The sequence below is a fragment of the Aaosphaeria arxii genome, assembly GCF_010015735.1.
Source record: "Aaosphaeria arxii CBS 175.79 unplaced genomic scaffold BU24scaffold_6, whole genome shotgun sequence".
In the NCBI taxonomy this organism is placed as follows: domain Eukaryota; kingdom Fungi; phylum Ascomycota; class Dothideomycetes; order Pleosporales; genus Aaosphaeria; species Aaosphaeria arxii.
Genome location: NW_022983479.1, coordinates 2835362 through 2847353, shown reverse-complemented (window position 1 = coordinate 2847353; position 11992 = coordinate 2835362). Strand labels below are relative to the sequence as shown.

At 48.4% G+C, this 11992-nt stretch overlaps 4 protein-coding genes across 4 annotated transcripts in view; 2 read left to right on the top strand and 2 right to left on the bottom strand.

Annotated features, from left to right (window-relative positions):
* The window catches only part of BU24DRAFT_484042 (uncharacterized protein), a gene marked incomplete at both ends in the record, with an annotated part of 3138 nt that extends 1953 nt beyond the window's left edge, over positions 1 to 1185 (bottom strand). The window contains 2 exons of the mRNA XM_033533317.1: positions 387 to 956; positions 1010 to 1185. Of these exons, the coding sequence (XP_033382431.1) occupies positions 387 to 956; positions 1010 to 1185 (746 nt within the window). The remainder of the gene's footprint in view (positions 1 to 386; positions 957 to 1009) is intronic.
* Positions 1186 to 1895: 710 nt separating this feature from the next.
* Positions 1896 to 3312, top strand: BU24DRAFT_452847 (purine and uridine phosphorylase). Its single transcript, XM_033531220.1, has 2 exons — positions 1896 to 2984; positions 3033 to 3312. The coding sequence occupies exon 1, from the start codon at positions 1928 to 1930 to the stop codon at positions 2873 to 2875; it is 948 nt and encodes a 315-aa protein (XP_033382430.1). The 5' UTR covers positions 1896 to 1927; the 3' UTR covers positions 2876 to 2984; positions 3033 to 3312.
* Positions 3313 to 3403: 91 nt separating this feature from the next.
* BU24DRAFT_484031 (KR domain-containing protein) lies at positions 3404 to 9832 on the bottom strand (the record flags this gene model as incomplete). Its single annotated transcript, XM_033533316.1, has 1 exon — positions 3404 to 9832. One exon carries the CDS (start codon positions 9830 to 9832, stop codon positions 3521 to 3523), a length of 6312 nt encoding a protein of 2103 aa, XP_033382429.1. The 3' UTR covers positions 3404 to 3520.
* Positions 9833 to 10502: 670 nt separating this feature from the next.
* On the top strand, positions 10503 to 11963 carry BU24DRAFT_494432 (uncharacterized protein). Its single transcript, XM_033534049.1, has 7 exons — positions 10503 to 10717; positions 10779 to 10798; positions 10854 to 10890; positions 10942 to 11018; positions 11072 to 11454; positions 11506 to 11601; positions 11666 to 11963. The coding sequence occupies exons 1-7, from the start codon at positions 10510 to 10512 to the stop codon at positions 11883 to 11885; spliced, it is 1041 nt and encodes a 346-aa protein (XP_033382428.1). The 5' UTR covers positions 10503 to 10509; the 3' UTR covers positions 11886 to 11963.
* The last annotated feature ends 29 nt before the right edge of the window (positions 11964 to 11992 follow it).

Sequence of the window (11992 nt, the reverse complement as noted above, 5' to 3'; positions counted from 1 at the left end):
TTGGGGGGGCAGCAACAGCTCGCTTGCGGTGCACGGTCCAGCTAACCCTAACTGCCTGCTGGTAACCCTAACTGGCCATTATCTCGACGAACAATATAGTTTGCATCTAGTTTCTCATTTGCATTGGAATCTACGGCATGGATTGCACCTGCTGTCAGCGTTGCAGCCTGTTGCATAGTTGTTGTTGACCCAATGCCCATACGGACGTTGAACTAACGTTGAACTAATGGGCATTGGGTCGGGAGGTTCAGTCCTCTTGGCGTTTCAAGAATGGGCATTGGCTCAATATCCCTTTGTCGTGGACTGTAAGGTTCAGTCCTCTTGGCGTTTCAAGAATGGGCATTGGCTCAATATCCCTTTGTCGTGGACTGTAAGGGTATACGCACATCCCGTTTGCCTTTTCTATGATTTTCGACACAACCTTCTTTTCCAGTGACGGGTTGTCCTCGAACAACTCTGCCAAATCTTCTTCATGATGTATCCTTGCTAGCACAGCTTTCTCGACATCGTTGTTGTGTGCAGCGATGATCACCTGTAAACATGGCAGGATCTTCTGGATAACGTCCGAGAGATGAGACCGACCTGTGAGGAAGAACCTCCATCTTGGATCATCGAGAGCCTTCAAATGCTTCAGGAGCAACTTACGAAGCTCGTCCGAACATTCGTCAAGGGCGTCGATGAGAATAAAGATCTGCCTGAAATGTCGACACATCCGTCCAAGGGTTTCCACCAAAGCCTCAGCTTCAGCACTTCGGTTATCGATCTGGCACTCGCCCCACAGGCGCTGCACTTCCTCAATACCCTCCTTCTTTTTACAGAGAGAAATCTGCTTCAGGATACTTGCAAGGACATTCTCGAGCGTTTGCGCTTCTTTGTCCGCGTAGTCGAGATAGATGTAGGCAATCCCAACCTCCCGGTCTTCGTGCGTAGCAAGAAGATTGTCGACCGTCGCCGAACTACACGACATTAATCCAATCTCTCTCTGTTGCTTCCGGATGTAGGTACATACGTTATAAATGTCTTGCCTGCTCCGGGGCCTCCATGGCACCAGAGCGATCGGTGCGGGCTAGTTTCACGGCACCAGTCCTGGTATTCTTGTCTCTCAAAGAGCCATGTACCGCTGCCCTCGACCCTTTCTCTTCTGGTTTTCTTGTGCTTAGAATCGTAGAGCGGTGCGTAGAGCCAGGCAAGAACATTGACGGATTGGACTTCCCTTCCTACGTGGCGAGGGTCGTGTTAGATAAACCCATTCGCAAGGCTATTGTAGTCTCACCAATTTGAACATGCCTTGCATTTATGTTGCCGACCTGAATGATATGCCCGTTCTGTGTATGATTCGCGCCTGAATAAGTAGAGCCGTTCTGGGCAGATATACTCGCCCCGGGAGCAGACGATCCAAGTGCATCCTCAAGTCTGCCATCAGCCATGTTGAAGCTAGGGTCGGGGTGCGGACCCTCTTACTGCCTAATCTGAGTAGAGCGTCGAACGGAGATGAACATGTGAGGCTAGATGCATATGGCACCTATTGATTTGTGATTTTGATTGCATTAGACTGCAAATCTTGTGGTTCGATACAAGACAAAAATTGTAACGCTGTAATCGAGCTATATGATGAGAAAGAGGGAGAGAGAGAAGAGGGGTATCCGTGTTGCGCGTTGTTTCTGTCTTTGCGGCTCGGCGGCTACCCTTCTACAGGATTGGATGGGTTGGATCAGCTGCTTGTTACAGCGCCAGCTTGACGCTCATTGGCAGAGTCGTGCAGGCTCCGCCCCTTTACAGCCTTGAAGCCTTGCCGCAGCCTATCTGTTCAAGCCTTCGTTCACCGGACGCTTGGCATAGCATCCAACATCGGTTCGCTTCGCTCTTTGGCATAAAGTGTAACGGAGTCGTGTATTGAAGAGTAGAAGAACGACTACGTATATATATCATGAACCCACGAAATCTTCTTTCAAGCATCACTAATATGGCAAAAGACGGGAGTACGGATGAGCGGACGAAGCTGAACACCTCGGATTATGACGTGGCGTGGATTTGTCCGTTACCTGACGTTGAACTGCCGTCTTCCAGGTTCATGTTCGACGAAGTCCACCTCACGCCGAATTATGACGCTAGCCAGGACTCTAATCAGTACTATTGCGGCAAGATTGCAGGCCATAATGTGGTCATGGCAACTCTACCTCTTGGATACTCCGGCTATCACCACGCCGCCCGCTTGAGCAGCGCTCTGTTCAATACATTTTCCAATATCAGGACATCGCTCATTGTTGGAATTGGTGGAGGAGTGCCATTACCGCAGCCATGTGACAATCCCCTACAAGATATTCACCTTGGAGATGTCGTGGTAGGATGGTCTCGAGACGGCAAATCTGCGTGTGTCCACTATGGATGGAATAGGGACAGAGGAAACACGGAACCTGAAATACTTGGCACAATGGAGAAAGGGGATTGGAATCTTGGGCAAGGTCTCGCGAAGTTGGCATCAGACCATGAACGTGGTGAGACCAATTTTCAGGATCATTTGAGGCGATTGGAGAACGCCCCGGGGTTCGCCCATCCCGGACTTGAATACGATCGACTATTTCGCGATTCTGTTGAACACCGAGGTGAATACGGTTCGAGCTGCGAGAATTGTATTCGCAACCCATTCGCATTGGTTGCGCGGCCTCCACGTACCAGTGTGCCCAAGGACGATATCATCTTCCACCTGGGAAAGATCGCAAGCGGCAATTCGGTCATCCAAAACGGGAAGCGCAGGGACAAGATCAGTCAGATTTGTGGTGGGGTGCTTTGCGTCGAGATGGAAGCAGTAGGTGTCGATGTCAATAGGAAATATCTTGTGGTGCGGGGAATATCCGATTATGCAGATTCGCATTAGAACGACATCTGGAAACTTTATGCTGCTGGCAATGCAGCAGTGTTCTCGAAAGAGTTGCTATGTAAGATGCAACCGAGAGCCCTTCAACATGAGGCGGCGAGCCATCCAGGTAGGCATACTGGCTCTTCGATATTCAGCAGCTAATATAACACAAAAGGTCCGAGTCCACTTCTGCAAGCTCAACGCAACATGCAACGAGGCCAGGTATTTCAGGGTGGTTCTGTTTTCTCAGGCAACAACCGGACAGCAAGCGGGGATATTAAGATGCTCGGCAATGTCAACATGGGGGATGGAAATTTATCATTCTGATGGATTCGATGTGCATTTTCGTTGTATCGAGTAGCGTCAATGTGCTATTCAACCGCGCTTTGTAATGCCGATTTAAGTTTGCCTTTGCTTGCCGTCAAATAATCACCCAAAAGGGCTGTCGCGATAGGATGTTTAACCGCGAATGAATAATTTAGTGTTCAGTGACAAGTCTCTCTGTTTGCGAGTGCTGCGAGATGTATGTGGCCATCAGCCATGTGTCCGTGATCGTTTCTCCTGCCCACTAATCGCGGGACCAATAGTCACGACCTTGTGAGATAATTTGTAATGACAGCATGCAAGGCCTTTGAGGATCTATCAGCTGTTCTTGTAGAGTCTTTAGCCCGTCTCGTCAAATCTTTTCTGCAAAGCCTTTGCAGCAAGCTCACCCAAACCAGCAATTGTTCCTGAGCTGAGGATCTCCAAAACGCTGATATCCACACCCAAGATCTGCTTATACCACCTGCGTAACTCTATAGCCATCAAAGAGTCCAGGCGAACGTCTGCCAAACTAATTGTCACATCGACGTCTTCCTCTTCTCTCATCAAGAAATTGAAGATCTTCTTCCCGGCCACCGAAGCTAGATACTCACTGCTCGATGAATCTCTCAGTAGAGATGGAAGATTGGCAGCGCGGGATACAAAACTACCCACGTCATCGCGTTCCGCTGCGTTCATGGAATTCTTCTCGCCAACAATGTTGTGGTACAGACCCATGCGGCGATCAATGCGCCAAGATGCGTGGTTCGATGGGTCGTCGAGCGGTATTTCCGATCGAAGGCCCATAACAATCTGACTGCTGTTTGACCAGGAACTAGATTTGTGGTTTTCATTCAGCCAGGGTTCCGAGCGACTAGAATGGCGAATGCTCAATTCCAAGAATTTGAGGAGCGCACGCTCGTCCAAAAACCAATGCCCTTGCGACCGCAGCTTCTGGCGTGCTTCGCTGTTCATTGCTACATACCCAACATCTTCGATCGGGCAAACATTCAGCACCGAAGCTGGCAGCCCTAGGCTATGCCGATATTGGCAAAAGGACTCTAGAAAAGTATTTGCTGCGTTGTAATTGCTTTGTCCAACCTGCTGAAACACTGTGCCGAGCGAGCTGGTCATAACGAAGAAGTCCAATTCGGATAGTTGTCGATGGAGGTTCCATGCACCCTCTACCTTAGGTGCTACCACTGACTGCCAGTCTTCGTGTGTCAGTTCCAAGACTGGTCCGTCTCGGAGCTGCATGGACAAGTGCAAAACACCACGGATAGGGAAGCTGGCTGCATCCTTTGCTCGTGAGATGTCTGTCGCATTTTGTGCAAAGCCTTGTATTACCAATACTTCACAGCCCATACTGTTGAGCTCAATGAAGAGATCTTTGTCTTCTGGTTTCTTCCCTGCGTTCGGTGATAAGTAGATCAAATGGCGGGCCCCATGTTCCACAAGCCAAGTAGAAATAGTTCTGCCCAGTCCACCCAGCCCTCCTGTCAACAAATAAGAGGCATTGCTGTTTAGGACCAAAGGCTCCTGGAGGCTAGGTTCATGTTCTATGCTGAACGGGCGATATCGACCAACATGTATCGCATCATTATGCACAGCATACTCTCGATCGGGATGGAGGTTCTCATACGCTGGTTGCTTTTGCGTTTCACGTAAAACCTCCTTTACGTGATGCACAAATCTTTCCGCATTTTGGTCAATCTCCAATGTTGTAATAGGAAGATCAAGCTCGGAGCGCGCTGTTCTGATCATTCCTAACGACTGGCTTCCATCAGGATCAACGCAAGAGATCTGGAAAGGAGGCATGATCCACAGAATATTCGGCTTTCTTTCCAGGCGACAAAGACGTTGGAAATATCGCAAGTTCTCCGTGCTCAGGTCCGCAAAGAATCTCGATTCCAAGTCATGTAAGACTATGATGTCTCCACTGGCTGGTAGCTCTCGGCCGAATTGGACTATTTGTGGATCATATTTCTCATCCCGAAGCTCTTGGATCAAACGCTGGTTGACATGCGAATTATTGTCTGCGCATAAGATCGAAATTTCGTTGCCGGAACTCGATGCAGGGACTGGTTTTTGGGAGATGATAGTAGCACAGTAATGCGACGGTTCATCAGCATCCAGAATCACATCTGTAGCTCCACTTAGACCAACAGATTTGAGTTCGTCGTCCCATCGACAGACATCCACGTATGGTTCCCACTGGCGATTGTCTGCATCTCCCAACCACCACCCAGAGAAGTTGCCGTAGATGTAGTTGGGTGCTCGGAACAAAGTGCAGAATTCTGTGAGAAGAAGTCTCCCGCCAGGTGCCAACAGCAGCTCCAGATGCTGTAATGTCTGTGAAAGGCTAGGCGTTGCGTGAACAACGTTTGCGGCTATGATCAAATCATAAGAATCGTGTTTGAAACCTTGCTCAAGCGGATCTTTCGAGATGTCAAACACCATAAAGTCCATATTGGTTGCTTTGGCAAACCTCTCGCGCGCTGTAGGGAAGAATCCAGCTGATATGTCGGAGAATGTGTATCTCCCGTACCTTGAGAATTCGCCAATGGGTTGCAGTCCGCGCAAGATAAGTTCGGTCGATCCACCGGTACCCGCTCCAACTTCAAGAATTCGTAGGTCTGATTTCTGGTCCGCGTAGGCCTCTACCAGACGGCTGTAGTCGAAGCTGACTGCATCGTAGATCTTTCCTAGAGTATTCTCGCGTAGTAAGAGCTCCAGGATATCTACCTGGCCGGTGAATAGGTCTTGAATATTAGAGTAGACCCTGAAAATACCTTCTGCAAAAGATGCCATAGTAGAAGATTCCAATGCGCATTTGTATAATACCTCAATGCGAGCTTGCCGCTCTTCGGAGGATAAAGTAGCGACGTGGACAGTGTCTCTGAGAACAGGGTGCTTTCCATCAAAAGCTTCTTCGGCAACCCATTCTAACCACGCGCGATACTTCAATAAGTGATCTTTGTTGGGCGTCATATCCCTCACACGTGAAATTGAGTCGATTATACAAAGCATAGAGAGTTCTTCGATGGTTTTCCTATCCTTCACACTGGTGTCTGGTGATTTAACGAGGGAAGATGTCTCCTGAAATCTGCAGTCCGGAACCCAGTGGAGACGCGCGCCGCCATGATGATCACCACGTTTGTCAATTTCGGTATTGGGAGGGGCTTCTTTGAGTCTTAATCCTTGGAGAAGAAAGCAGGGTTTTCCATCAATTCCAGATGCTGATATCAAGACCCCAGAGTCTCCCTCAGAACACGAGGCTGTGCACTGCATCATCGGACTGCCCTGGAAAATTTCAAGTCTCTCAATGTGTGTAGGCATTTGTGATTGCGCAAAGTTTCTGACCAAACCTTTCGTCAGAGCAGCTAACCCAATTTGCAGACTTCCATCAATCACAGTGGGATGTACTGTGTATGCTCCGGCCCGGGCGTCCGGTGGGTGCGAGATGCATCCGGCAGCAACTGTGTTTGTTGTCGAAGTCGATAGCTCTTGGACTCTGCGGAACGTCGCGCCATAGCTGAGTCCCAATCGTGCTAGAGCGGCATACCAAGCTTTTATTTCAACCTTTCGTGACAATTTGTGGTTGGATTGCTGGAGAGTTTTCCGATTGTCCGATGGACCCACTTGTCCTGTGCAATGCTCTACCCATGTAGACATGCTATATGAGGAGACAGAGAAATGGAATGTGTTCTCCGAGGGGACCGCTGATTCTGATTTGCAGCGACGTAGTGAAGTTACAACTTCTACTGGCTCTTCGACGTTCAAGACCATTGCAGTGGTAACTTCCATGTGGCGAATAGAAAACCCTTGATTAATTCCACTTATCTGACGAAACGCCTCTCCAGCCATTGATGCATAACAAGCGAAGGGATAGACCACGTCGCCGGTCACTTTGTGGTCAACGAGCCATGGGACGGCTTCTACGCTCAACATTACTCGCCAGACGGGATCAATGTCTGTAGTTGATGTTACACGTAATCCGAGTAGTTCGTGGTGGCCGAACCGTCTACTTTTCCATGATTTACTGAGTCTGCTTTCGTACCAAAACCTTTTCGAATGATTCCAAGGATAAGGTGAAATGTCTGTAAGAACGGAGCGCTTTGGGATGATTCTATCCCAATTGATATCTATGCCGTGCTGAAAAAGAGTTCCGAGTGCTGTCAGAAGACTGTGCATGCCGCTAGAATGCCGGTTGAGTGTCGAGCAGTACTGGAACTTTATGTTCTGATGGGAACATATTTCGCGAAGAGGCCCACGTAAGGTTGAATGTGGACCAATCTCTACAAGTACACTCTGGTTGTGTGCACGGAGAGCTTGTTTGATGGCGGAGTCGAATTTCACTGGCGACAACAGGTTGGCAACCCAGTACTCAGGCGTTAGAACCTCAACTGTGACCCTTTCCTCTGGTTTGACGCTTGAGTACATGGTCGTCAACAGCTTTTTTTGATCAAGGTTCTGGTGCTTCAGTTCACGATTCAGTAGATTCAGATACGTCGGTGCCAGGTTGTCAAGATAGTGTGAATGATAGGGTACATCGACCTTGAGTGTCCGAGCCATTATGGCTTCGTTTTCATTCGTGATTTGTTCAACAATTTCCAATATCGTCTGGCGATCTCCAGAAATGGTTGTAGAATTTGGGCTGTTCTCGCAGGCAATGTTCACGCCGGGCCTGAGAAGCCCGTGTGTTTGAGTGGCACCGAGTCCGATAGCCGCCATGGCTCCCTTTGGCCCATAGTTCTTGAGGATATATCCCCGATAGTAGGCAGTGATAATCGATTCTTCCTTTGAGATGGCACCTGATGCATAAGCTGCAGCAATCTCGCCACTTGAATGACCCACGACCGCATTTGGTTTGACCCCTACTGAGGCCAACATGTCAATCAATGCAATCTGCAACGCGGTGCAAATTGGTTGCGATATCTCTGCCTCATTGATCATGCTGACTTCGTGTTCTGCTTGTAACTGATGTTTGATGGTCCATTTCGGTGGATGTATCAATGTTTTCAATATTCTGTCCATGGCCTCGATTGATTTGTTGAAAACTGGGTTATTGAGAAGGTCCAGACCCATTTGTGCCCACTGCGCTCCTTGTCCACTGAATACCATTGTTATGCTCAGATCCTTGGGGGGCATTTTCAACACAGGGGCCGCCCGGAATTCAAGGTCGTTCCCTTGAACGGCAAAAGTTCTCAATCGATGATGTTCTCGGTGGTGACTTAGTGTGTATTCCAAATCCGATAGCACGCCTGGGTGGGTTTGTGCATAATCTTGGACATTATGGATACTGTCATGGAGAGCAGACGATGTGGCGGCGGACATCAGCAGAAGTCTTGGTGTCTCCTTTGGGGAGCGTGGTATCTCTTGAAATTCAGCAACATAGCTGAAGGGATGCTCGACAATAACATGAGCATTGGTCCCACCTATCCCGAAGGAATTGATAGAAATGCGGAAGTCGCGATTCCGAGGCCAAGGATCTGGTCGTTGGGGTACTTGCAGCTTGTATCTTTGAAAGTCGATCTTCGGGTTGGGCGTTTCGAATTTGATATTGGGGACGATCATGCTTTTCTCGAGCATGACGATACTTTTGATAAGAGAGCTGAGGCCCGAACAGCCCTCCGAATGGCCAAAATTGGGTTTCAATGAGCCTATCATCACGCCCTGTGTACCGAAAACCTCGCCAACGGCCGTGACCTCGATAGGATCTCCCGTCGGGGTCCCGGTGCCATGACATTCCACGTATGCAGTGCGATGGGGCTTCAAATTGATGTCGGCATAAACTCTTCGAATCAGTTCAGCCTGAGCGTTCATGTTGGGTTGAAGGATGCTGGCACTTTTGCCATTGGAATTTACCCCCGTATTAGCAATGACGGCTCGGATGGGCAAGTTTTCTTGGACAGCACGATCCAATGTCGTGATGTATACAGCTACTACTGCTTCGCCTCTGGCAAATCCATCCGCCTCTGCCGAAAAGCTTTTGCATGATCCTTCCGGGGAAAGAATTCCTTCCGAGGCCATGGCAGCTGTTAAAGTTGGTCCGAGAATGAGGTTTGATCCTGCAACGAGGGCACCGGAACAATCACCAAGCTGGAGTGCTCTGCATGCTTCATGAAGAGCAACTAGGGTGGCCGAGCAACCTGTTTTGATGACCATGCTGGGTCCATGGAGGTCGTACTCATATGAGACTCTGTTCGCCAGCATCAAGTCAGCTTGGCCACCCAGAATGTAGCCACCGCTGTGTTGATCTTCTTTCGCTTGCGAGTACAGCCAATCTTCACCAAAGGTTCCAATGTAGGTTCCAGTCGTAGACCCTCGGTATTTGGTAAGGCCCGAGTTTTCAAAGCATTCATATGCTATTTCCAGAAGAAGTCGCTGCTGAGGATCTGTTCTCTGTGCTTCTTCTTCTGTCAGAGAAAACATAGATGTATCGAAGCATCCGGGGTCTTCCTCTAGAAAATACCCGTGCTGAGATTTTATAGCACCCTTTTCACCCAATGCATCGCCAAAGCCTTCGTTGTTATATCTGCTCTTTGGGACTGGGCCACGCATATCTCGGCCGTCTCGAAGTGCTTCCCACAACTTCTCTGCGCTGTTGACATTGCCCGGAAGCCTCAATGCAAGGCCGCATATGGCGATTGGTTTTCGGGTTTGGCTCATCCCGTTACGAATGTTGAGTTGAATTTTCTTTGGGTCGGTTTACTGGTGGTTGAGTTATTCAGATCAGATTAACGTTTTTTGAGAGGCCTGTTCTATGATGAGATTTTTGGCACCAGATACTACAGAATAAAGTAGCGCAATTGCGTTTTGCACGGTGTTTCAGGTATCTGGAATCTGGTACGTTCCACGAATTGTACTTAGATTTGATATACCCTACACAACGCTGGTCGACGAATTGCTCAATATTATATCTCAGCTGCATGGGTATATCGTGTCACATTGTGTTGACCAAGTGCAGAAAACCATCATTGGCTGCGATATGTTACAATACCCTATCCCCACATATTCAAATAGTTGAGTAACATTTGGGGCCAGAAGGCAACCTTTTGCCTTTATTCGTGAAACGATAAGCAGTCGCCTATTTACTTGGAATGTAATCATCTAGCTACCTACGTGGGCATTGGCCGTGCATAGATTAAACTGCAGCGAAGTGCGTGGGCGCGTCAGCAATGTGCACCCATCCCAATTATTTGCCATACACACCAACTTGTGTCATCGGACACCGAGGTGAACACCAATCAGCTTGAGCATGAGCTGGTGTGAGTTCGAGTCGTATCGTACCTATTATCGCAACGCTGCCTCTCTCATCGCGGCGACTCCATCTTCACAACGGCGCGATGGCAAGCAAAAACTCTTCGTTTAGCCCATATGCGATTGCTGCAGGGAAACTTCCTCCCAATATCTCGCACCATGATCGTTATTCTTCTTACAATGGTGTGCCGATGACAGCAGTCCTGGCCGTTATAGCCGCCTTCGCCATCATATTTTACGGCATTCGTCTTCATGTTAGGTTCAATATTATGAAGAAACTAGGATGGGATGACTGTGAGTCTTTCGTACCGATTGCAACACTACGAGCCTGGAAAATTGTTACTGATGTCCACAGTGGTGTGCACATTCGCACTGGTGACTGCTTTGCCCTTTCTTTTAGCCATAAGAGGAATTATCTAACTTTCAAAAGATTGGAGTCCTCATGAATCTTTCATGCTTTGGGATAGGTGCATGACACGGCAAGCCTTCAAACAACCGCCCAGCTGACCTCTTTACAGCCAGCGTATCTGGACCTCTTGGGAAACACATGTGGAATATAACACTGGCAGACTTCCTCGGTAACAACTTCGTCGTTGTAAGGAGTTCCACCGAAGCTCGATATCTTGACGCTGGCTGACTATCGCATAGACGAGTTACATCATGCAGGTTTCCATGACTCCAACCATGGGTCTTATTAAGCTCGCGATCTTTCTCTGTTACTACGAGTTTTTCTGGGCCTTGGATTGGTGTCGCATAGCCATCTATACCTTTGCTTCTCTCAGCAGCGCATTCTATCTTTCTCTCACTGTCGTACAGTTTTACTTCATGACGGCTCGCAAGGGGGAAACATTGGCCAAACATTTTGCAGGAGATATGGCCGCTCGCGTAACGCATATTGCGATCCCGATCACCGCCGCCGGGCTTGCGATTGACATAATTCTCCTTCTGATCCCGCTAGTAGCTATTTTCCAGGTTCAAATGCCCAAGAAACAGAAGATCCGGTCGGCCTCAGTCTTTTTGGTCGGTATAGTGTAGGTTTATAGTTGCTTAAAACTATACTGGAAGATACTGAACCCGAATAGAGCTATAATAGGTTCCATATTAAGTCTGGTGTTCAAACTCAAGACTTACGGAAACCTCGATCTAACCTACCACGTCATACTGGTAAATTTCTTCATGTACGCTCCTCGTTCTTCCAGCTTCATACTCTATTCTAGTCTATTACTAACTTAATAAATACAGATGTTCTGAGATGAGCTTAGGCATTTGTATTGCATCAATGCCCTTCTTCTTCCGCGCGTTGAAACATCACAAAGCCAGATTGAGCTCCATGGCAATTAGCTTCGCATCGGTGCGGCCACAGTTCATGACAAGACATCCGTCACAATCGGATCCCGCGAGTTCGGGACGAAGTTCAGAATCAGAGGAGAAAAAGGAAATCGTTAAAACTTCTGAGGTATGAGCAAATGCTCAGAATACCGACAGTAGTTCGTTGCGGAGACAGGCCAGGTGACAGAGATTGAAGGTGGAGAATTGCAGACCCTATCGAGCCTATAATGGCAATATCCA